This window comes from Electrophorus electricus, chromosome 22 (genome assembly GCF_041902795.1).
Source record: "Electrophorus electricus isolate QZ-2024a chromosome 22, ASM4190279v1, whole genome shotgun sequence".
In the NCBI taxonomy this organism is placed as follows: Eukaryota; Metazoa; Chordata; class Actinopteri; order Gymnotiformes; family Gymnotidae; genus Electrophorus; species Electrophorus electricus.
In genome coordinates, this window is record NC_137518.1 from 372,501 (window position 1) to 397,785 (window position 25,285).

General features: G+C 40.7%; 1 protein-coding gene and 1 long non-coding RNA gene across 2 annotated transcripts; one reads left to right on the forward strand and one right to left on the reverse strand.

Annotated features, from left to right (window-relative positions):
* Positions 1 to 5,008: 5,008 nt before the first annotated feature.
* On the forward strand, positions 5,009 to 11,562 carry dusp7 (dual specificity phosphatase 7). Its single transcript, XM_027017521.3, has 3 exons — positions 5,009 to 5,826; positions 6,769 to 7,197; positions 10,360 to 11,562. The coding sequence occupies exons 1-3, from the start codon at positions 5,424 to 5,426 to the stop codon at positions 10,665 to 10,667; spliced, it is 1,140 nt and encodes a 379-aa protein (XP_026873322.1). The 5' UTR covers positions 5,009 to 5,423; the 3' UTR covers positions 10,668 to 11,562.
* A 10,077-nt stretch (positions 11,563 to 21,639) lies between these two features.
* On the reverse strand, positions 21,640 to 22,433 carry LOC113582017 (uncharacterized). Its single transcript, XR_014119428.1, has 2 exons — positions 22,295 to 22,433; positions 21,640 to 22,151 (listed from the first exon to the last, which is right to left on the reverse strand). It is a non-coding gene; the product is annotated as an uncharacterized LOC113582017 (long non-coding RNA).
* Positions 22,434 to 25,285: the final 2,852 nt, after the last annotated feature.

The window sequence follows — 25,285 nt, forward strand, 5'->3', positions numbered from 1 at the left end:
ATATAACTTAAGCCTAGGCCACAATGAGGTTGTTTCTATTTTTTTTTTAATACACACACACACACACACATATATATATAAAATTTCAAAAGGGTGTGGGTGGGTCTAAAATGTCACTCAGAATAAGAGCTTGACTGACAGAGCGAGCTACTTTGGAGTTTGTTGTCATGTTGGCTGCCAGATGCATGACCTCCCTGTAGCCCCAGTGAGAGCTCTGCTATGCTGGGTTGGAGCCCCAAGGGAGGTTCAGCATGCCTGCGAGGCACAGAATGTGCACTGTGCCTGGACCGGCGACTATGCGCAACACTTTATGGAAAATTGGAAGGGTGCTGAATCAAGTTGGGCTCAGTCTGTTCACTCCTGTCTGAAGGGTTGGGGAGCCAGACGGGGTCTCCTGCTTCTCCATGCCAACGTGAGAGGTTTGCCTAAGGCCCTGGCATCCATGCTGCTTACATTTTGGGTTGAAGCACAGAGACGGCTCTTTAAAGTGACTGGTTTTAATAAGGATGTAGCTTTCTCTCTATGGCAGTGGTTCTTGATGTGTTTTGTGGAATGAAGAAACAGACTTCAAAGATAAATCTAGAGAAAAATTCAGTGCCGTATTCCACATAATGCTGCCCATGTGAGGCCCATGAGTTGGAGGAAAGAGCTAGTTGGCTGGTTTTTTTTTTTTTTCTACCTCTCCCCCACATTGGATTTTTATGGAGACAACATCTGGATCTTCACTCCTCCAGCTCTGTACCATTGCCATGTTTTTGAGGAGTACCACCCCATGCAGTCATCTCAGGGCTTTGTTCTTTCTGTTTTGTTAGCCTCTAATTTGCCTACTCATTATTTATTTTCAAAAAAAGTGGAGGGATGAAATGGAACTTGGCTTCATTCTGTTTGTACTGGAGGACATGGAAGTGTGCATGACCAATGTGGTGTGTCCAATCTGTAGCTGTGCCAGCAGGTGTTGATGTCCTGCGTTGGCAGGAACAGGCAAGAATTACTTTTTTCTTTTGTTCCTGTCTTTCCTATGTTTAAGTACTCATTCACTCACTGTAGTGTCACAGACCACGGGCCATGCCCAAACCTGCCCCAGCTGGCCGTTTCTGGTGCTGCATGACCTCTAGCGTCTCCCCTGAACACCAGCACTTAGACGGGCAGAGCGTTGCGTCGTTTCCTGTTTCCTCTCCCTCTGTGAATATTGGGTTTGTGTTTGTCTGGGAATCCAGGATTTGCCTTTCCCCATGTGGGCCCTCAGCACAAAGCAACCCACGCATGTGCTGCACAACGATGTTTCCACTCGCTGCACCCCCACCCCCACCCCCCAGCACAGAGACCCAAAAAAAAAAGGGGGCAAGGAAAAATGCCCCCTTAATGATTAGGTGGAGGGGGGGTTTTAAAGGAGACGTATTATTTTTTTAGTATTATTAGAACACTTCAGTTAACAAGATTGAACATGATAATGTAACATTTGATGTGTAAAATTCCCATCGTGGTGAGCTAAGTCAGCTCTAATACATTCTCTTCTGCCCACACAGAGGCTGAGCATATAAAGGTGAACCATGTGGAGATTCAGGATCACCTTGAGACCTGTTGTACAGTTTAATAAATGTACTACATTTCATGTGATTACCATATGAAAGCCACATTTGGATGATTGAGCTTATCACTATTATTATTATTATTATTGGTGAACTTATTTCCAGAAACATTTTAAGGATCCACAGACTCCATCAAAACATGTTTTTATATTGCTCTGGAAAAGCCAATTAAAAGAGTGTTTTGTCATTTTCGTTGAACTACAACTAAAGTAGCTAAATAGCTCAAATATGTCCACAGCCTGTAAAGGAAAGCTTAAAGTCCATCTGACATGCAATGCTTTTTTTCTAATTATACCTTTCTTTATGTTCAAGGCCTCACCTTTTATTTTATTAGAAAAATGTATCAAAAGTGCCAACTACAAAGCCAGCGGTGACCGAGTCACAACTATGACCAGGACTCTTCTTTTGTCATTTTATTTGTACTTGGACTTTTTCTTTTTTAAGCTTTTCTAACTGACAAGTACAAGGATGAAATATAATAATAATAATAATAATAATAATTCAGATATCTGTGGAAAAAAGTAAGCAAATAAGGTGCCCCTGTACGCAGCATTTCCTAGGGCAGCTAATGAACGCATTTCAACCAAATCCCCGCAGTTAAAATCATCCATCATTTAAACAGAATGGTTTGTGTTTCTGTTGCATTCCAGATCGACAGGATTGTTCAGCCTGGATGTTGTGTTGTAAAATCTGTATTTAGATGCGTGACTAGTTTGGATTGTCAGTGGCTGTTGACATTTTAGTTTCACATATGTTTCATATGTGCTTTTCCATAGGTTCAGGCGGTCTTACACAAGGGCAGGTCAGTGAGCCCTGTCCTGAGCTCAGCCTGGATAATTGTTCCACTCCCTGTCACTGTGCCTTGGCTATGTGCAGGCTTTAATAATGCATGTAGGTAAGGACTTTGGCATGAAAGCACAGGGTCTGGGAGAACTCAGCACGTGCATGTTCGCCTCCCTCAGCCTACTTTACTGTCCTGACAGCACAGCCTCACTTTAACTGCTCAGGTGAAACAGTCACGAACTGACAAACTGCTATTTCACACTGAATGGCTTCGGTTCTTGGCTTCTGAGCCTTTCAAGTGCTAAGTGAGGTTTTATTAATAAGAGGGGATTTATTAATAATGTCTCAATTTCATGTTCATTTGGCTCTTTCCCAGGGTTTATCCTCATATACTGTTTGCTCTTAATGTGGGATTTTTAACTCCATTTGTACTCACCTCAAGGTAGCCATTTGTGAGCTAAATCTATTTATTTGTTTATTGCTGGGAGTTTTGTATTTTGCATTTATAGATGCTCCAGTCATGGTTTTGATGATCAGAGACCAGTGCTATCCTAGAGGATGTGGCAGGTGTGGTGTGTGAGTTGACACCATGGGGGTGTATTAGCATTCAAGGAGGTTTTATGGAAACTACACCTCTGGTTGGTGTCATTCAGGCACTGAGTGAAGAAACTACATCACTCTACACCTGGAACTGCACTTTAACACTCACCTTTGCAAATTCTATTAACATAAACAAGAGTCTCTCTAATGTCGTGAGTAGTGGGAGTCTTTTCTGTAAGGCAGAGCACCTTGTTTGAGGAGTGCCAATCGCAGTTTACTTTGTCTGGTGAGTGTCATGTGTCTTATCGTTATGAAAAAGTAGGTGTCTGTAGGTGTTGTGTGCACTTGTAAAATACGGGCAAATATATCTTTGAGGGACTGTTTGTGTTGTGGCAAGCTAAACCTCAGCCTGTCACGTTACATGTCACCTTGAGGAGGAGGTGGTGAGAACTGCACAGTGCTGTTCTAATTCTCAGGGTTTCTGAGGTTGATGAAGAATTGCATAGAACCTGCTAGCCTCGAGCTGTGTGTAGGAGAACTTACATGCTATCTACAGCTTTGAACAGGAGCTGTTCTCAGTCAGAAGCACCAATTCTGCTCCATCTCTGCTAGGTCGTCTTCTGAATATATGATGTAACCATTTCCTTTTCTCTACTAAAAGATGTGCTATATTAGTTCAGGAATACACACACTGCATGGTTAATTCTAAGATAAAACAATGTACCACTTGTGTTATCTTATTGTGTTCACTTGTCATGACCATTTGCCATAATTTTAAAGAGCAACAAATGGTGATACTGGTAGAAATTGAAATTAATTTTTTTTTAACATATAATCTAGTTTTTATGAGAGCAAAAATGATTTAGTATAGTGTCTTGAGGATCTCCTATAGGAATCTCCCTCACCTACTATTTGTGGAGCTCTTCGGGATACGACCATAGAAACACTGGAAGGGTTCGGGATACGATATCGAAACACAAGGGCTGACAGTCTGGAGTATCTGTAAGTCCTCTGGATGCATAAAAGGCCATTGTGTGCAGCACTGGCTACATTACTGATCCCACTGTGCAGCTGTGATGAAGTCAGATGTTCCTCTTTTTTCACATTTCTGTCAGTATCTTTCACAATATCTAACATGCAACTTGCGATTCCTAATGAGTAGACGAATGTGTATTGAGGTGGCTGCCTGTCCACAGAACAGTTCTAGTTCAATTAAAGATCCTTTTAGTACTCCAAACTTAGGTTAGGATGGACTTGCACTTGTGTGGAGAGAAATGTTGTCACTAGTTTATGGAATAAATTGAAAATTTTTATTTTACTTATAAATAGTAAAATAACAATAATATAAATAGTAAATTTACAGTGGTTTCTTTTTTTCCAGAGCTGTGAAAATTGCAGTGTTGTACCATCAGCTGCGCTTTAGAAGTTATATGAGGTGAATCCAGTGTCCATACATATATGTACAAGCATAAGATGCAGTAACAGAGTTAAAACATATATATTTACTGAGATACAGCATTCGGTCCTGCCTCAGTGAATGCAACATTAGTGCACACTCGGTTGTTTTACTCATGAATGAAAACTGAATGCGTACAGTACATAAGACATAAGTGAGGTTAAAAGTTTCCATATTCTCAAACGCAGCTGACGCGCAAACGCAGTTGTTTCGCAGAGATGAGACGCGTCTTTTAAAGGAACAGCCCTAACTCGCGCCTGTCCAATTATTTATTTACCTAGATATGTTGAGTTATAGGTTAGGCACTGCTATATATTTAAAACAATTCATTTATCAAACTGAATATATGTGATATTATTTTTGCCATCATGATCGTGCTATATAGTATGTACCACGATGTGTGTGGCTACGTATAGTTTCCTTTATCAAGGCTACAGTCCAGCCGTAAGCGCATCCGTTACCAAAGGCTGTTTTACTTCCAAACCATTTTACCCCCCGAGGCTGTTGTGGAAGATATTTTACTTCTACAAGTATAAGTGGCCTTTGACTCAACTTTGGAATCGGATAGTAAGAAGGCGGCGCTGCGTCTTTAAGCAGCCCGCGGTGAACTCCTCCTCCTCTGGCCAAAGTGCTTTATTACCGCCTGTCAAGCAGCGAGCTGGACGCGACCCACAGTATAGCGGCGGACCGGGGGACGTACCGGGGGACGGACCGGAGGACGGACCGGGACCATGAACGCCTCTATTCACGAGAGCTCCTGAAGACAGTGCATGTGTAGTGGCTTCACGCTCCCGTCACATACTGCGGCTTCTCATGGAGGGCGACGCTAGAGCGCACGCTCTCCTCCTTCAGAAGGCTGCACGAGGAAGGCAGTGATGTGTCTCGCACCCTGTTCACAAGCTGAAATCTCAGTACCACGAGCTTGATTGACACGAGCTTTACTGGAGGATCGCTGCGCGCGGGGATGTGCAGGGGGGACGTTTTCGTCGCCTGATTTCCCCTTATTTTATTTTATCTTATTTTACTGCGCGTAACAGCCTCCTCCTGTTTCCCTCATGAAAACGCATCTTTGGAACAGCTCACGGGACGCACCTCTGATGATGTCGAGCAAGACTGCGGGATGGCTGCAGGATGAGCTGCAGTCCGGGGACAGCTCGCTACTTCTGCTGGACTGCAGATCGCACGAGCTCTATGAGTCATCTCATATAGAATCGGCAATAAATTTGGCAATTCCAGGTCTGATGTTGCGCAGGTTAAAGAAGGGGAATTTACCGATCCGCTCCATAATCCCAAATAATGAAGACAAGGAGAAGTTTGTAAAACGGTGCAAGACGGACACGGTGGTTTTGTACGATGAGGCCACAGCCGACTGTCAGGAGCACGGGGCAGCGAGTACTGTTCTGGGTCTGCTCATGCAGAAACTGCGCGACGATGGCTGCAAGGCTTACTATCTGGAAGGTAAGAATAAAGATACAAGACACCAACACACGTCCATGGAGACACACTCCAGTCCCTGTAGTTTATCCTACCGCACCAAACGCGAGGTTTTCCTCCCTGCTCGGCAGTTCAGAAGTTTTCATGTGCCAGGACGTTTTAGCGTGTGGTCGTGTCTTCTGGTCATGTCTTGACATTTCCAGGGCTTTATGTTTTTGTTATGGTGGTTCAGAAAGTGAAATTAGTTACGGTTATATCAGAAGCTGGAAAATGTACATAGTTTTACAGTGAAGCATTACCTCGCTTAATCTGTGACCGGTGCTTTGAGAACTAAAGTGAGCAGGTTGAGTGTTTGTAACACTTTAGACGGATTAATGTACAACTACAGCATATAACTGGGAATCTTATTTATTATTCCGTTTTATCGCTAAATATTCTCTGTCAGATGGTCAACTTTCGGGTTTTAATGCAACAGTTTGCTTTTAACTTCAGAAACCTTTGGAAACACAAAGATGTTTTCAATTAATGTTTCTAAAATGGCTCCGCCATGTTGTCTTGTTCAGGCGCGAGCACGCATTTCATGAATGAAAAAGGAAGAGAAAGTAAAACGCAAACATTTAAACACTTTCAGTATTCGACGGGTTTTTAATAATTTTAAGACGACAACTTAAATCTGTTAATTGGCGTAGTGTTGAATTCAGTTTTTACACTGAATTGCCGCCATTCACAAAAACCTCCAGTGAGACGGAACGTCAAGCAGAGACTGCGCGTGAGCTTCAGGATAGCTCGTGACATTAGCAGGACATGAATTCTGTGTAATATCTGGTTATAAGATATACTCTACATTAGCATATGTGTACCATGAAGTGTAGCACAAGAACACCGTTTATTTGGATTGCCATATACGACAGCTGTATGTTTTTCTTTTTCGACCAAACCGACTGTGTGTTGTTCACTTTATTCTAGGAGGATTTAACAAGTTTCAGACAGAGTATCCAGAGCACTGCGAGACCAACCTGGACTGCCCCTGCCCCAGTAGCTCGCCCCCTGCGTGTGTTTTGGGCCTTGGAGGACTACGAATCAGTTCAGATTGTTCTGATGGAGAATCAGACAGGGAACCTGGTAGCGCCACTGAGTCAGAGGGCAGTCCCTTACCCAATAATCAACCAGCATTTCCTGTCCAGATTCTCCCTTACCTTTACCTGGGCTGTGCCAAAGATTCCACCAACTTGGATGTTTTGGGCAAGTACAACATCAAGTACATCCTGAACGTAACTCCCAACCTGCCTAACATGTTTGAGCATGATGGGGAATTCAAGTACAAACAAATTCCCATCTCGGATCACTGGAGCCAAAACTTGTCACAGTTTTTTCCTGAGGCCATTTCTTTCATTGGTAAGTGGCCACCCTGATAGAATGTCTTCGTGGTACATTCTTGCACTACTGCAAAATGTTTGTTGTTTATTTTATTCTGGTTCTGTTTCTTTTTGTTATATGAATGGGAAGGATAAGTGATTATCTCATCATTTATATTATTAAATAGTCCCCATCAGAATGTTGTTTCAAGAATTCCTGTCAACTGATATATATATAATGCAACTAAACTGTAAAAGCAAACCTTTGTAACTATGTCCTTACGGAAAGCATAAGCAGTAAGCATACAGCTTTACTCCTTTGAGTGTGTTCAAAAACCTTGAGGGTCCCGGAAAATGTTGCCTCTAAAACTCCTTGTGAAAGTGAAATGAACTTAACTGAACTGTAAAATGCTGGCAACCCTCTATAAGCTTAATGAGCAGTAACACACCGGAAGTCCAGTTGTTGAGTAACATGTAGTCAACATTGTGGATTGCTGTGTCGTTTACCCAAATGGCTTCTAAACAGATGTGCCTATCAGATTTACAGGGCTTTTCTCGAGAGCAGTAACATAAGGGCATACAGGTTATCATGTATACCATCAAATGTACTGATGAGAGGTACATAAGTCATTGGTCTAGGCCATAAATCTGTATGAGAGGTGTATTGTCCATGATATGAATAAGTCAATGTAAGCATGAATGAATGACATAAATTTTATTAGACAATACGCATTAAAGCAACCAAAGTTAATCAGCTGAGTGCATGTTGATATTCATATATTTTTATTATATTATTACAAACTAACAGTTTCTTAGAGGTAGAAAATGCATGATTGTGATGTTTTATAATCTAAAATAACATTTTCTTTAGCGTGGACAGTTTTAATAATGGATTAGAATCATTGTTTTTCTTTTACCACTTTGTCAGCCTATGATGCCCAAATAAAGGCTTAAAGTTGCACAGAGACAATAATAATAATAATAATAATAATAATAATAATAATAATAACAACAATAATAATAGCAGTAGTGTCACTGTTGTTAGCGTAGTGTTTTTCAGGAAATGCCACCCCTACTCTCTGTAGCTGACACTCCAAGCCTCCTCCAAAGTCGTTTCCTCAGTACATCCTGTCCGTGGCAATGTTTTTGTTTATTGGTCAATTTTATGAGTCTTGTATTGCAGTAACCTAGAGTTAGGGTTAGGAATAACCCCTCTCAAAACACATGTTTTATTCCATTTATTACATTGTTATACTGTTCACAGTGCTTTATTACTGTACAAGTTGTGTAGTTCACTCCTGCATGACAGACTGAATATGGCTGCTTGTGTGTGTGTGTTTTTAGTGTATTACAAACAGGAGTCCATGAAACTCCTTATATTTCAGAATACATGTATAGTTTTGAGAGTGAGAGATATCTAAGACTTCAGCCCTGTCAGGAGCAGGAATAGGTCTTGTTACTCTTATTGGGTCTTTTTGAGCATGTTGTGTGAAGTGAGTGTGCAAGGTGTCTGTGCATGAGTCCCCACTGCTGGGGGGAAATGTAGTGGTCGAAAAGGTCATATCAGTAGGAGGGTTAGGGTTTCAGGTGAAATTGTTCAGTGTTTGGGCGGTTGTTGGTCAGATCACTTGCAAGGAGTGGGGCTACATTTTTCAGTTAAGAATGATTATGTTCAGTTTAATGTTTTTTGGATCTGATTCCAGCCAGAAGATTGTTTTGTTTGTGAAGGTTTGTTCTTATTGTGTGACATATATTTGCTCTTGGATCAGTAGTTTGGTCTTAATCTTGCTCTTTGAAGGTTTCACTGGTTATGATGATTCAGACTTTAGTGACATTATAGAGTATGTCATTGTGTACAGAGGTCTCTTCATTCATAAATCATTCTAGTTCATTGTGTGAATGGATTAAACTGAATCTGTTTAATTCCGTGTGGTTCACACGCAGAATATTCAACAGGAAGTGAGGGGCAGTTTTACTTGTCATAAATATATCTCCCTGTAATAGTACTGTTGTAAGTGCATCTTCCTGTGGTGGTACGTTTGTAAATATGTCTTCTGCATCAGCTATAATTATTGAGCAAGGGGAGTAATGCTGGTGCACTGCACGCTAATACAACATCCTGTTAAGAGGGTGGACATGTTAACTGCCCTAGGTGTGGTTTCATTTTCAGAGTAAACAAAGCACTTAGTATTTTAACACACACTGGTGTTTAACAGTCATTTCAAAACTTGAAGCTTGTGCATACATACAGTATGTACTACATGTAGGCCATGAGGGAGCATGTTACGTTTTTCTTAAAACAGTTTCCATGCTCTTATTATTGCGACACACTGAAGTAAAAAATACTTCATTCCTCGGGTGCTGAGATATTTACCGGATGCTGGAGATGTATATTCTTTTTATCAGTTAAGACAGTAAATGTGTGTATTGTGAGGTTTGCAGTTTTTAATTTAAATGGAAAAATTTGTTTTGTATGTATTGTGGGTGGAGCAATTAAGGATAGCCATGTTGTTCAATGCTAACTGTGCTTTTATGAAATATGAGGGGGTCGTTGCTGTCCATAACGAGAGTGAAAGGAAAAATGTGTCCTCTGCTCCACCACTAATGGCTCTCTAGCACATTATGTCCCACAAGGCCAGATGTATCTGGGTTATCAATAATGTATCACCCCAGTCCACAGGCCGCCACACGTACAGTAGGGGCGTTTCTAAGCACTGTATGGGTCATGTTTCCTAACCCTTCACAGCCAGACCTTGCTGAGTGATATTTAAGTCTTCCATTCAGTTGTTCAAATGGCTGTGGATCTCCGGGTAAATGCTGCCGCAGTAGCGTTTCACGACTGCTGTTTCCTTGAACTGACTGCAGTACTTCTCTTTCTGTGTCAGTTGGAAGGTTTGTAGTGAGGTCCTCATAAATAATGGCACAAAGCTACACTGTACTCGAGGCTCATCACAGCACTCTATTTTTCTAAGTATTTGGAAGTATGTGACCGGTAATTTATGGCCATTGTAAATTGTTTTCTCTCTTCCTACTCTCAGACCTTATTCCTGTTTTCCTGTCATGTTTCTAGGTCGTCATATAAGTTGTTTATAATATGATGTATCTTTTTTTTCATTTTTGAAGGTAGTGTCTTGATATACCACCAGTCTATAATGTTCTTTTTCTGGTGTTCTTGACATTGCTGTGTTATTTTGTCTCTCAGATGAAGCTCGTGCCAAAAAATGTGGCATTCTGGTGCACTGCCTGGCCGGGATCAGCCGCTCGGTCACCGTGACGGTAGCCTACCTGATGCAGAAACTCAACCTCTCACTCAACGATGCTTACGACTTTGTGAAGCGGAAGAAGTCCAACATCTCGCCAAATTTCAACTTCATGGGGCAGCTGTTGGACTTCGAACGGACCCTGGGGCTCAACAGTCCCTGTGACAACCGCTCACCCAGTGACCAGCTCTTCTTCACCACACCAACCAATCACAACGTGTTCCAGCTGGACACACTGGAGTCCACATGAAGCTCCCCGTCCTCGGGGTGGGCGCTGCCGCCCTTGTTTGAATGTTTGTCGCCATCTCCAGGGAAGTGGTTTGACCTGGATGACCTGACATGGGGGGTTATGGGGGGCAGTTGAGAAGAGATGCAGAACAGTTAAGACCCCATGGATGGGTGAGAGGAGGGGCAGTTAAGACCCCGTGGATAGGTGAGGGGCGGGGCAGTTAAGACCCTGTGGATAGGTGAGGGGAGGGGCAGTTAAGACCCTGTGGATAGGTGAGGGGAGGGGCAGTTAAGACCCCATGGATGGGTGAGAGGAGGGGCAGTTAAGACCCCATGGATGGGTGAGAGGAGGGGCAGTTAAGACCCCGTGGATAGGTGAGGGGAGGGGCAGTTAAGACCCCGTGGATAGGTGAGGGGAGGGGCAGTTAAGACCCTGTGGATAGGTGAGGGGAGGGGCAGTTAAGACCCCGTGGATAGGTGAGGGGAGGGGCAGTTAAGACCCCGTGGATAGATGCCCAGAAGGGTCTTGCTGACGGAGGATAAGAAGAACTTTGCTGCCATCTCAGTGATTTTAGATGCAGCTTCTCTTTGCCTTTATGGAACAGACTGTTCTTTTTTTGTCTTGCTTTGGTAAATTTAAAGAGGAAAAAAGAGACTGAATGGAACCATATGGAGGTTCACACAGAGATGAGGAAGTGAAACTGCTGTGTGTTGCCCTCCTCCTGTCTTAATGGTGCCAATCTAGTGTCTGGGACTGACTATCTGTCTGTCTCTCTCTCTCTCTCTCTCTCTCTCTCTCTCTCTCTCTCTCTCTCTCTCTCTCTCGCCATCTCCTGCGCTATATATATATATATATATATATATATATATATATATATATATATATATATATATATATATATATATATATCACATTTTATTTTGACAACAAAAACACCAAATGATGGCACATGTACTCAGTACATATACATATAATCTGTATATCAATTTGTATATTTGTAAACATTTACAACAAAATTTCTCTCAGAAACACACAAACATGTTGTTCCCCACAGCTACAGTTTAATCAGGGACAAAGAGAATTCTAGATGGTAACTAACCAAAAAGAAAGAAAAAAAAATCATTCTTATTGTTGATGTTTTGGTTTTAAACCTTAATTGCAACCCCCCTCACAGGAATGTCTTTTTTATTATTGTTGTTTGTTATGAGCTAATGCCATTTGCACAGTGGTGAAGCCTTTCACTTCTTGGCACTTAAAACTGGTACTCCGACACAAATAAAGAGACATTCAGGCACTCAGGAAGTCTGGAACTGTCTGTCTGTTCTAGAGGAGGTCTGGAGCTGTCTGTTCTATAGGAGGTCTGGATCTGTCTGTCTGTTCTAGAGGAGGTCTGGAGCTTTCTGTTCTAGAGGTGGTCTGGAGCTGTCTGCGCACTTACTCAATGCTCATTGTTGTGTTTATCTTAGCTACAAGTCCCCACTTCCTTAATGAAAGTGTTCTTGGGTTGATTCCCCCTCAGGTCTTTGGTGATCACAGTTACAATATGAACACATACTATTACACTTTTGATTAAGTAGAACTGTTCACTATGTGTATTTGAAAAGCTGTGGAGATGTGGTTCTTAACCACGGGGGTTAGGAGGTGTTCTCACTCACTACTTGGAAACAGACTGTTTTAGGATTGTGTAGGATTGTTTTTTTAACTACTATTGCTGTTTCTGTGTCACTCTGTGTTCAGTGTGGTACGCAGGTCAGCATACAGTGTGTAGTGAGAGAGGTTCTGCCAACAGGAACATTGAATTGGACTTCAGTGGACAAGTGCTTGAGTTAGCAGGGTTTTAAGATGGCCTTATATAACCTTTTAAATTCTTTCCTATTCTGACTGTTCAGTACTATTTGTATCTCACTTTAGAAATCATTGTATAAAAAAAGCTTGTTCATTTTTAAAGAAATCAATATGTAGTAATAATGGACAACTAATGGAACTAAAGGTCTTTAACGGGTCAGTCCAGGTTGTGTTTGTTACTCTGCAATATATCCAAACGTCCTCTGCAGTATTTTCTAAGAAAAAAAAAGAAAAGAAAAGAAAGAAAGAAAGTAAAAGCTGCAGTTTTTAATTGCTCTACTTTTTGTACTAGTTCCACAAACACCTTTTTTACCTTTGGGGCGTCCAAAGTACAGGGCTTGGCATGACACTTCATACTGGCTAAATTACGGTAGGTGACACTTCATACTGGCTAAATTACGTTAGGTGACACTTCATACTGGCTAAATTCAGCCTTTATCATGTATGTCCTATTTCAGTCTAGCTAAAGAGTTGCACTGGGTTTCTAATAAAATTGTGTTCAGTTCTTGGTAGACAGTTGTGTCATTCAGTTAACTACAAATCTCCATAATGTGCTATATGCTAATCTCGTGGCCTTTCAATGTATTTTTTAAATATATATTTAAGCAGATATGCAACAGTCACGTCCTGAGTATTTAGCTAAAGGTGACTATTTCTCTGAGTATATCACTAAGAGTGACTATTTCTCATGCTTGAATTGACTTCATCTGTTAGAAGTCAGCATCTGGTCACAAATGTCAAGCTCTCAGCACCCAGGACTGAAATGTATTTCAGTGTGGAGCTTTTTTTATTTTAATGTAAATCCTTGATTTCAAGCTGCTTCTTGTGGAGGAATGTCTGTGTCAATGTAACAGTGGGAAGGAGAAACCGTTGATGTTTTTTCTGTGTGTATATTGCCAGAATGCAGGAACAGTAGTTTCTGTGGAAACCCCTTGTAGCTCCACCTTGGTGAGAGTCAGTGTTTGAGAGAGAGAGGCCATGGAAAAAAGAGGCGGTGAATAACAAAATGTACATCTTACCTCACTGAGGAATTTTTCAGGGATTTTTGACAATGCATCTGCATCGTGCTCCAGCTTCAAACACATGACAAATAGCTGTTTTATATGTGCTGTATACATTTTTTTAAAGATGCAATCTATATATGTGTATAAAACTGGGCTTGGTAACAGGACAGTTAAATGTTATGATTTATGAAGGATATAAAATTGTCCATATGTATTGTATAGTATATGAAAACCAACAAAACAAGACATGTTTATACTGCAAATAAATATTGAATTATTTTTTAGTTAACCAGTGTGGTGTATGGTTTTTTTGTTTTGTTTTGTTTTGGGGGTTTTTTTGTGAGGCACATTGCTCTGTTCCTCTCAGGTTTATTCATGTCATCTGGTTTTTGCTCTGAGACATTTCTCACAGTGGCACATATTTGTTTGAATGTAAGAAACCTAGACTTGTGTTTTGCACCTTGCTGCGTCTCTGTCTTGCCTTGCATGCTCTTGGAGTGCACTGTCAAGACGGCCAGACCACAGCTCTATTTGAAGTACGTCACATGGTTTCAAGAGTCCTCAGCACTGACATAAAATAAAAGGTGGAGGCACTGACATGTGGTGGTGAGCTTTCACCATGGTGCTAAGAGAATTGGCCCACGCCTTCGGCCCTCGCACCGTTCGCTGCATTCTATCATAGTGTTTCGGATTAGCTCTGGGTTAGGAGAACGTGACTCTAAACTGCTACTTTGGGATGAATTTAAGATTCATAATGTGATACTCGTTTCATGGCCCGCTCTGGTGGAGCCTGGTTTCCTGTTGCCTTGTGGTTAATTTCAGATACAGATGGTTTCTGAGGCATGTGATGACACTACATCCGATTGCTCAAACTTACAACAGATCTGCTTCCTTCTTCTCACCCATGTTCTCTCTCTTGTGGAAACTGCGGGGAAAGGGTGTATACTGTCCCGTTTAATGAGGTTAGGTGAATGTTATTACAAAAATAAACCCAAAGTTTAAGCTAAAACATGCTCAGTTAAAAGACTGAACAATGTAAATGTAAATTGCCAGCAAATGCGCTAAAGCATTGCTGAAGTATCATTTGCCGCTTAACTTTTAGCAAAACTCAACTTACTAAAGTTTTATGAGTCAAAGCACTGGTCTTGGTGACTTAAAATGTCTTTCTTTTTTAGTAATTTAGAAGCATCATGTTGCTGAAAGAATTACAGTTAGTTAACAGTTCTTAAGAGAACAACACAAAAAGCTTTATCCCTTAACACCTACTACAATAAGAAGAACTGGAAGCACAAGTGTATTTTCACCACTGATATTGCAGACATTCTAAAAACAAGTGTCCCAGTGTCACTACACACCAGGGCTTCCCCAGCACGCGAATGGCAAACACTTCCAGCACGCGATTGCAGATGCCCAGCAGCTGGTGTGGAGCATGGAAGCTAGGAGTATAGGGACCTCGCTGGGTACCCTCATACCCACAACACATGACACTACTATGATTCAAACCTAAGCCTCTGTGAGAGCCCCTTATTCCCTGATAAGCAATATTTACAGATTACAGAGTACAATGTGAAGGACATCCTTTTAATTAAAGCAATCAGAAAATTTGGAGGAATATTCTTTAATAATAAACATAATTTCACCAGTTCCTGCCCTTTATTCAGGATCTCAGCTGAGAGAATGTGGGTACAGAACCACACCAGGCTGTATTTTAACTGAAATCACCGTTTCTTCAGTGGGCTAAAGCAGAGCAGATCCCACACAGTAAACTGGAGCCTGGCCAGAACTCTGGATTACCATGTGGGGGCTGAAGCAGAGGGAGGAGGAGCCTGTCCAGTGGTTACCACTGGTGAGGAACAGCAAGAGTGAACAGGACGACATAACGCATCATCATATCTGACCACTTGCTAATGTTGACCAAAAACTTTTTAAATCTAAGATGATCTTTTAAAACTAAGCTGACATGTGCATGTGATCAGGCAGCCCCTCCCAGCCTGTTTGTTTAGGTTCATTTAAAGCTTTCATTTTGAATCTTTGTTTCTTTATGTACTCAAGAAATCAGTCGTGAAGTAAAAGCCATTGTACGTTGCTTTGATGTACACAGCATGATGAGATGCTCAGAGATGTTCTTTCCTGTCTGCAGGACTGCAGCAGATCTCTCGTGAAGACCAACGAAGAATGTCGTTGTAATGCACCCGTCTCCGTTTGTGCCTGAAGTCAGATACTGGGTTTTACACTACACTTCATGGTTATGAATGTCAATATGTATTCGAGTAGTTTATGAGTTCTGAGCCCAAGTTTGTACCTACCATTAGCATTATAACTGGAAATGAGAAAACAGCACAATACTGAAAATACCGAAAATGTAATTAGCTTTTGATCTATTCAGGAACCATGTCATTTCTTTAATTAGATATCATTATTTTATTTAGACCTTCAATAGAACAATCAGACAGGATGCCTCCATGAAGCAGGACACTTTGTGAGTTCATATACCACTTGACCAGAGCAACCTTTGCAGAGACACTAACCCTCCTGAATGTGCGTCCCTGTGGCGGCCAGAAACTCAGCTTGGAGGGTTATTGTGAGAAGAGGGTTAGCCTGTGCGGTGCTGGAGAAGTGACTAGCTATAAATAGTCCTCCAGTGTCTCCTTCAGTGCTTTGAGTGATGTGGTGGCAGTGCTCTGCTCTGGGAAGACAGCAGCAAGCACAGCCTGAGTCGGTCCACGTGTTCATGGGTTCATGTGTAAATTGGTCATTTTTGTGCTGTTTTCAGAAGGCCTGACCAACTGCCAAGGTGTTGTAACCCTCCACACTTTACAGACACTAACAAACCCTCCACCCCCTACAGACACTAACAAATCATCCACCCTCTATAGACACAAACAAACCCTCACCCCCTGTACAGACACAAACAAACCCTCCACAATCTACAGACACAAACAAATACACAAAAGAAACCACAAACCTTGCACAGATTTAAATAGACACACCAAAGCTCACAGACCTTTCCCTGACCCTTTGGTTGCTCCATAGAATAAAGAACCACCTCCTGTCTGTGTTCAGTATCGGTGATGAACCACCTCCTGTCTGCATTCAGTATTGATGATGAACACAGAGACGGCGCATCAGGGTGGTGCAAATGCTGCAGCGTATCTGACTTGCATTTGCACTTCTGTGTCTTCATGTGACACGGGCATCTATTTTCAGATGTGGAAACAATCCTGTCCCGAGACATTTGCTGGTGCCCATGGACAGGCGTGGGAACATGAATTCACAACTGTGGGCCATAAATGGAGAGAACTGAGAAAAAGGACTGAGCTGATGGTTTGGAGCATGCTGTGTGTGGGTGCGAATCGTGCTGGGGGGAAACAGCTTGGCATGCTATTTCAAGGACCCCACACAAGGCCTTTATATAGCATGTGAATGGTATATTATGAAGTTGCATGTTTGTGTAGGCCTGCTAATAATTAATAATATACAGAACACATGAACGTTCATAAATGGTTGCAGAGTGATTCCCAGTCTGATTCCTGCTGACACTGCACTAACAGAAGCATAAAAGCCAGATCTACTTACCTTATTCTCTCATCTGCAGGATGCTGAATTGGTTTTGTGAATATGAATCTTGTTGAAAAATTAAATGCAGTGTAGTTTTATATTTTTATTTCATAAAGATAGCCACACTTCTTTATAGCATAATTGAATTTTGTAAACATTAGCTAGTTATGCTAATTATTTTACATTTACATTTACGACATTTATCAGACGCTCTTATCCAGAGCGACTTACAAAAGTGCTTTGTCATTTACTCATAGAATATATCCTATTGACTATTTTAATGGATTCCTGTTGGGGAAAGACATCATTCTCTTTTACAGTAACTCCACCATTACCTCAGAAACGTACATGTGTGCGATTATCACACGTGTGTGTGTGTGTGTGTGTGTGTGTGTGTGTGTGTGTGTGTGTGTGTTGTAAAGGACTTTCATTGTTATTAACCTAATAACATTAATATGTGCGACATTATGAATATACTATGAATTCTGTCACTCTGCCTTTGAAGCCAAAGATTTTGTTTTCATCCAGTTATCCCTTCTGGGTGTAAGATGCTTCGACATGCTGGTAGAAGGAACTCCAATATCGTGTCTCTAGCTGAATCTGATATACCACTTAATATTTTATGGATAACATGCCATGGTTTGGTGTTAGGTTACAAAATGAAATAATTGAAGTTTCTTAGCAAATAATATTCTCTGCTGTGCTACTGTTGTTTGGTAAATAATCCACATCTGACACCAGATATGAGACAAAAATTTACTTCACAACTGCAACGGACCCATAATGGATAATTTACTGCAGCTTCTGTAAGATGTAAGAATAAATTAATTTGCTGCTTGATATTTGTATATTAAAACAATAGGACATGTGTGCATTGGTATGTATTAATGTGTGTTGTGTGTATTACACTTGCTTTTCTATATAGGTCACCAAGGAACATGGTAGATGATGCACCAGGTCTGACCCTGTTTACAAAAGCATTAAAACAAAGATCATCAATAAATGGTAGTGCAAGTATCTCTGATTTTAAATTATTTTAATACTGCGATGACTTTGGGAAACATGGCCAAACAGTTTGATTCCATTTTATAATGTTGAGCATAACAAGGTTTTCTGATCAGACTCAGTGATTGGTTAATAAAAAGGTTGGGATATAGAGAAAGTCTTGCATAGATGATTGTCTTGAGGAATCGAATAATCTCTCTGAACCACAGTGAAATAAGAGTTATATATAACCTCTGTCTATTTACTGGCTGAGTTTGGAATCTTTGCCTTTGGTAAAATTAGGATATAAATATTGATGGATCACATCTTCATTTAAGCATGACATTTGCTGGAAAGTTTTGGAAAGGAAAAAAAAGGTCAGAGTTTTAAAGTTCACAGTGTTTGGCCACCTTTATGAATACAAAAATACTGAGAAAATACTGATGTGTGATGTGTGTAAGCATCAGTTCTCTGCCAAAGGCTGCACATTTCATGTCGTTGGACTCATGACACAAAATCATCAGATTGGTAAGAACATTATACATTACACATTATACATTACACATTGTACATTATACTAGGGTTCATTTTACCAGATCATACATCGTACTGGAGTTCATTTGGCTTAATAGTCATCTCAGTAAGTAGCCTCTCAACATGGCTTGCATTCATTTAAAACAAGTACTTAGCAGGTACAGTTTGAACTGTAAAAACTCAACAACTGTTAAAACAGCTCACAAACAGATGGGTTGCTTGTAAAAGTGAGTCTTGTTTTGAGCTCTGGGAGGTACAGAGTGACAAAGGTGTTGCTCTTTTTACTTATTTAGATTTGTATTTTTCACAAAGCACAGATAGCCTCACACACAGGGACCAGCATGTTAAAGTGTTTATTATCTTAAGAAAATAGCCACCACGAGTACTTGTCATCACATCCTTTGTACAATTTTGAAATACATGCTTAAATTACGCAGGATACTTGCTCTTTGTGGTGGCCGTTCATTTCCAAACTAATGAGGTGTTGTTTCCTGTGGGCAGATGAACTATCAGTGAGACACGTAATACATGACAAGATCTTATCTTATTTGTGTTAATTCCCCATTTGTTATTTCACTATATTTCACAATGATTCTATTTTAGGATGTGCTTTTAGTTAATGGAACACTGTGTTCTTATGCTGTTATTGTTTAAACACTTCATAATATAGGAACATTTTTCATGGTTTTATAACCTTTAATTGTAACAGACTAGAATTAAAGTCACTTTGTGAAATTAGGAACTCTAGTGCACTTATACGTATATAAAACTATAACTTGGTGTATTGTTTATTGCACTGTTGTCTGCTATATGTGTTTTGCACTTCTAGATATTCTAGGTACTCCCTGTATTTCAACAATATTCTAGTTCATTGGTATCTTGGACTTTAACCTACTGTACTGTACTACGATGTATTCTATGAGGAAATGACAAAGCACATTTGTAGGTCACCCTGGATAAGAGCGTCTGTCAAATGCCATAAATGTAAATGTTTTTATTTAGAGATTGTTTAGTATTTTAATATCTAGCAGCTACAACGTATTTACATCTGCGTGAAGATATTTGTTACCTCCAGTGCTGCTAGATAGTGCCAACATGTCAGGTCAGCACAAATAAACAGATGAATAGATGTTTTGCTTCATCAAAGTTCTGCAATATTTATCCATAACTGTTGCCATATCTGATTCTCATATGTGGTGAAAATCAAAAGATTTTCACTAAAAATCTCTTGACACTTACTGAACACACATTGGCAAGACATTTCTCCTTGATGTTTTGGTTAATTTTGTGAAGTGGTAAGTGAAGTTAAGATTGGCATGCTGACTGAACTGAATTGTGTTTAAAACAAGAGTTTAATATATTCACTTTCCAATATATATATATAAGAACACCTGTTTTGGTCCAACCCTTCTTTGGGTATATTTTTTTCATCACAGTCATGCCTTCTGGGAGATTGAGGGTGTGTGTGTGTGTGTGTGTGTGTGTGTGTGTGTGTGTGTGTGTGTGTGTGTGTGTGTGTGTGTGTGTGTGTGTGTGTGTGTGTGTGTGTGTGTGTGTGTGTGTGTGTGTATGATGCAGTGTTTTCACTGTTTCTAGGATTTGGCTCTTCTGGGATTAGGATGATAATGTCATTTCTGGGGTCTGTTGTAGCCACTCCTCCATTTTAGGGGTCACAGCCCCAAGTGTCCCCGTCACCACTGGAACAACCTTGTTGTTAACCTTCCACATTCTCCCTGTTCCCTCTTCCAGTCTCTGGTACTTACATTCCTAATGTTGTATATAGTTAGCATTGGGGTTATATAGTCATGTGTTATCATTGCTAATATTCTACATGTATTCTGAGCCTGGAGGCAGCTCGATCCAGCACATATTATACAAACCTGCAACAAGAGCAAACATTCTGAATGGATGGTTGTATAATCTGACCTGATATGACTTGCTCAGGGCATTGGCATAATTACAGCAAATAGCTGGTGTTACGTGGGGCAGAACCTTTGCTATTCAGCTCACGCAAGCTTCTCCCCAGTAGAGGACTGCGGTTTCCCTTGGCTCGGTTACATGAAGCTGACGTGGCGTAACGAGGCGACCTGCTGCAGTCAAGAATGAGAGCAAGGTGAGGCATGTTCTCATGCTCCGAGTCTTGCATGCCTGCGGGATACACCATGACAGCTGTGCTTTCCATCAGTTGCGGCTAACAATATCAACAATATCAGCTGCTCTGGCTGCTCCTGTCCCGGCCCAGGGGGTTGGCGTGTGGAAGAAAAAGCCCTGTCATCTTCGGCAGTGAGGAGGTGACAGAGTTGCGGAACATGGCTGCTGCCTTTACCCTAGACAGGCCACGAACTCAGATCAAACATCTGAACTGTATCCCTTCATCTCAAACAGGAACTTGCTCTAATAAACACAAAGATGACACTTATTAACAGTCTTCCATTTTTATGTGTGCTAAAAGTTTGTTGTTATTTAATGTTTGAAAGACAATACATATTAGCTAAACAAACTGGCAGGTCTACCTTAATGTCACTGAAAACATCACGGTACTCCTGAAAGCTCCGCCCCCACTCCCCAGGTAAAGATGCAGTAGAGAGACTGGTTCCATCTTAGGAATGTAGGGTCAGACTAATCTTGAGAGCGGGGGGCGTGACACCACCACCCTCAGGTGACACCACCTCTCTCTCAACATTCCTGGAGCAATTAACCAGTGCTAATTCTCTTACATGAATAGAATTTCACTCAGATGTTATTCTTTTTGTATATTACTTTATTATTATTATCCTTTAAAGCATCCCAAGTGTAGCACTGCAATATAAACTGTGCAGTGAAAAGAAGCCACAAGGGCATTTATTCATAGAGGAAGCTTACAGATCAAACTATGGGGCTGACGTCAATTTCTTAGTTGAGTCTAATAGCCATTGTGATTATTTTGTTATAAAATACTAATACACTAGTAATAGTGTAGTTATTATTACAGAGTAGTAATTATTATAGTGTAGTAGTTAGTTTCCTCCATAAAGTGAAAACAAAATCCAAACACAATGAACACATCAAAACACCTTCCCCTTCTTGTGTTGCATTAGCAGTGCCTTGTTAACTAGTGGTCAAATGTACTGACTAAAAACCATACACTTTAAAATATACCTGGAATTAAAACCATGACAATTAGCTATGGTTGTATACAACATCTTGCGTGACAATTGTGTATGTCGTTTCTTCATGTATATGTAATTATTAACCTGCTCTGTCAGGGTCTGGGTATGCCTTTAACAAAAATGCTTATTGCAAAGCTTGCATAAACCATGCTTAACTTTTACTGTATTGGACTTTGAGTTGCCACAGCTTACAAACAAGAACAAATTTGCTTATCATTCACACTTTGACCTTTGGTAACTGGCTACCATGTCCTTGTAAAATGTGGTAACCGAGTCTGTTGTTCTGTGGGGATGCGGGTCTGTGTGCAGGCTGTGCAGGTCCTGCCTTCTCCTGGAGAGCTGGACCATGCTGATCCAGAAAGGCTCCCCAGGCCAGGGCCGTAGGTACTCCGTGGAGAGACACCTCATCTCAGGTGTCTTCTGTCCCTGCACTGGAGAAAAGCAAGACCATAAATATATATACACATGTCAGATTTTTATAAATAAAGGTAATTTAACACTATATCATGTTGAGGGCAAATTTTACCAGCAAGTAAAATTCACTTTTTTTCATTGTATCAAGATTACACTTAACCTGTGGCTGGGCAGACCAGGCTGACAGCCCTGATGTTAGAGTCTAGTGTACAGACGTGAATGTACACTTCCATTCAGACTGTGTTGTTGGTATCCTGCTGTGTTCACCATGTTTCATCCCATACCTCTCTCACATTTTCTTTCCTCTCTCTCTCCCTCCTGTCTGTGGAAGCAGAATGTGTGGGGTGTCTGGGATCTGATAAGGCTGTGGTGCGTCCAGTGGCCAGTTAAAGTTTAACAGGCAATTGCACCACTCCTCTGACCCCTGTACTAAACACTAGGTTGAGAGAGGGATAGAGAGTATGGTTAGGGAGTATGGTTAGGGGTTAAGGGTTAGGGATTAGGGGGTAGGGGTTGGGGATTAGGGGGTAGGGGGTAGGGATTAGGGGGTAGGGGTTGGGGATTAGGGGGTAGGGGTTAGGCAGTATGGTTAGGGGGTAGGGATTAGGGGGTAGGGGTTGGGGATTAGGGGGTAGGGATTAGGGGTAGGGGGTAGGGGTTAGGGATTAGGGGGTAGGGGTTAGGGAGTATGGTTAGGGGTTAGGGATTAGGGGGTAGGGTTTAGGGATTAGGGGGTAGGGGTTGGGGATTAGGGTGAGAGAAAAAGCAGCAAACTCATTTTTGTATTTGGAGCTGACAAAGCAGACAACAAAAAATACACCCACGTACAGATTACATGTTTAAGCAAAAACACCCACAGAGATAATCATAGCATGATGAACTCTTCCAAATAATGTCACCAAACTTATTAAATCAAAGAGAAACTATTGGTATATGTTGATAATAGTTCCTAAAGGTTTCAAATGTATATTTTTAGTATTAAAATAAGTCTGACTAATAAGTCAAATCAAACCCCAACACATCCCTATAAGGCACTGAAAGTGCAGCTCTGCAAACTGCAAACTGCAAATCTTTATGTTTTTAGAATACACTATTAACAGTGTCTTTACTCAGTCTGCACTGGCTCCTTGCCTGGTAATTATACAAATCAAATGGATTTATTATTCATCACAAAAGCATTCATTTAAAGCATAACCTATTGAAAATGTTGAGTGATTAGGGAAGTACCACTGTAAAATTAATGTTGTTAAAATAATACCCACATGTTTATAAATGTTAGCTGTCTACACAACCAAGTAATGTGTTCACATTGTTAATAGGACTGCTCGGCAGTGGTGTCTCAGTAGTGAAGGTACTGGACTTGTAATCGGAAAGTTGCTGGTTTAAGACCCACCACTACCAGGTTACCACTGTTGGGCCCCTGAGCAAGACCCTTAACCCTCAATTGTTCAAGTTGTACTCAGTCATAGTTATAAGTTGCTTTGGATAAAAGAGTCAGCTAAATGCCATAAATGAAATATATAAATTCCTAAATTTCTCCATCACTCTGCTGTTTGAACATAACCTGGCACTCTGCTGTAATCCTCTCTAATTGGGCTATTTTCATATGGCAGTGCATCTATTTGAGATGGAGAGAGGTGTTTCAGATTAAACCTACAGATTAGTTAGAGGGAGTACACACACAGGATGTGTGTGACAGAAATAAACAAAAGCACATTAATGGTGAGACATCACTGGGATTCCTATTCTTCTGATTCTTCATGGCTCAGTGCAAAATAATAGAAGCTACAGCTCAGATTAGGTGTGGACATTTTTTTTTCTTGGAAGAATGAGATGAGTCATGGAAACAAATCCATGTTTCGTATTTGAGTTGAAACATAGCACATGCAAAATCTCATTTCTCATTTTAAAACTTTATTTGTTAAGGACTCTAAGACATGTGAAGCTTTGCTTGCTACAGATAATCTCAATCATCTTAATCATTTCAACAGCTGGAGAAAACAGCAGGTGGGTTACAAAGACCATTAGTGACTGCATTAAAGGATATCTTCTCAAAGCAGTGAGAACTGGATGTACCCAAGCAAAAAAAAAAAAAAAAAAAAAATTAGCAAAAAATCTCTCTTTTGTTAAAAGATCCCTACATTCATTTGGAAATTGTTTGTTGAGGACTCAGGTAATAACAATTTAGTACCAACTCAGTATTTTTAGGGTGAATGGAGTAGCTGGGAAGCCCTGAGAGATTAAGATATTATCTAAATCAAAGACAAACACAAACCTCAGAATAAACTGTAGCTGTTACATTGTTACTTCCCTTGTTAGTCTGGACAGGAGAAACAACAGATCAACAGTTCACTAATGATGTTGGTAAAGGACTATTCAGTGAAGAAGGTTCACGGACAGGTGTAATGTGGTCTATGATCACACTTCTGTATCTGTAAAACGTGTACGCTTGTTCACTAGACATCTGACATCCTCACTCTACCGTGAGCAGGTACGTGACCGAGTAGCAAATTCCGAGGCCTTATGCTATAATTGCGCTATTTGGTTATTGGAGAGTTGAAACAGGAGTACTTACCAAGTGCACATTTACCTCTGAGTGTATGCATGTATTTTATAGTACAGGGGTGAGTTATATCAGATAAAACTAATCCCAGAGCAGATTATGAGGAGCAGCCTGGCATAAATGATTAATGCATTCCAGTGTGCTTCATCATGGCCAGTGACTCTTCCTCAAAAGCAGCACTAAACAATCCAGGGACACTCTAGAGGTTTCTCATGCGTTCCTATTCTCCTTCTCTCCTTTAAATCTTCTCTGATTTAAAACATTGATGTGCCTTTCTTTCTTTCTTTCTTTCTTTCTTTCTTTCTTTCTTTCTTTCTTTCTTTCTTTCTCTCGCTCTCTCTTTCTTTCTCTCTTTCTTTCTCTTTCTTTCTCTCTCTCTCTTTCTTTCTCTCTCTTTCTCTCTTTCTTTCTCTCTCTTTCTTTCTCTCTCTTTTTCTCTCTTTCTTTCTCTCTCTCTTTCTTTCTCTATCTTTCTTTCTTTCTTTTTCTCTCTCTCTCTTTCTCTCTCTCTTTCTTTCGTAAAAATGCTTGCACATTACTTAGATTCACATTACGACCTTTATGTGAATAGATTCCAGGTGAAGGTTT

Coding starts and splice junctions, on each gene's coding strand:
- dusp7 (XM_027017521.3), top strand. CDS start 5,424: ATGAAAACGCATCTTTGGAACAGCTCACGGGACGCACCTCTGATGATG. Junction 5,827..6,768: donor CAAGGCTTACTATCTGGAAG/GTAAGAATAAAG, acceptor ACTTTATTCTAG/GAGGATTTAACAAGTTTCAG. Junction 7,198..10,359: donor TGAGGCCATTTCTTTCATTG/GTAAGTGGCCAC, acceptor TTTGTCTCTCAG/ATGAAGCTCGTGCCAAAAAA.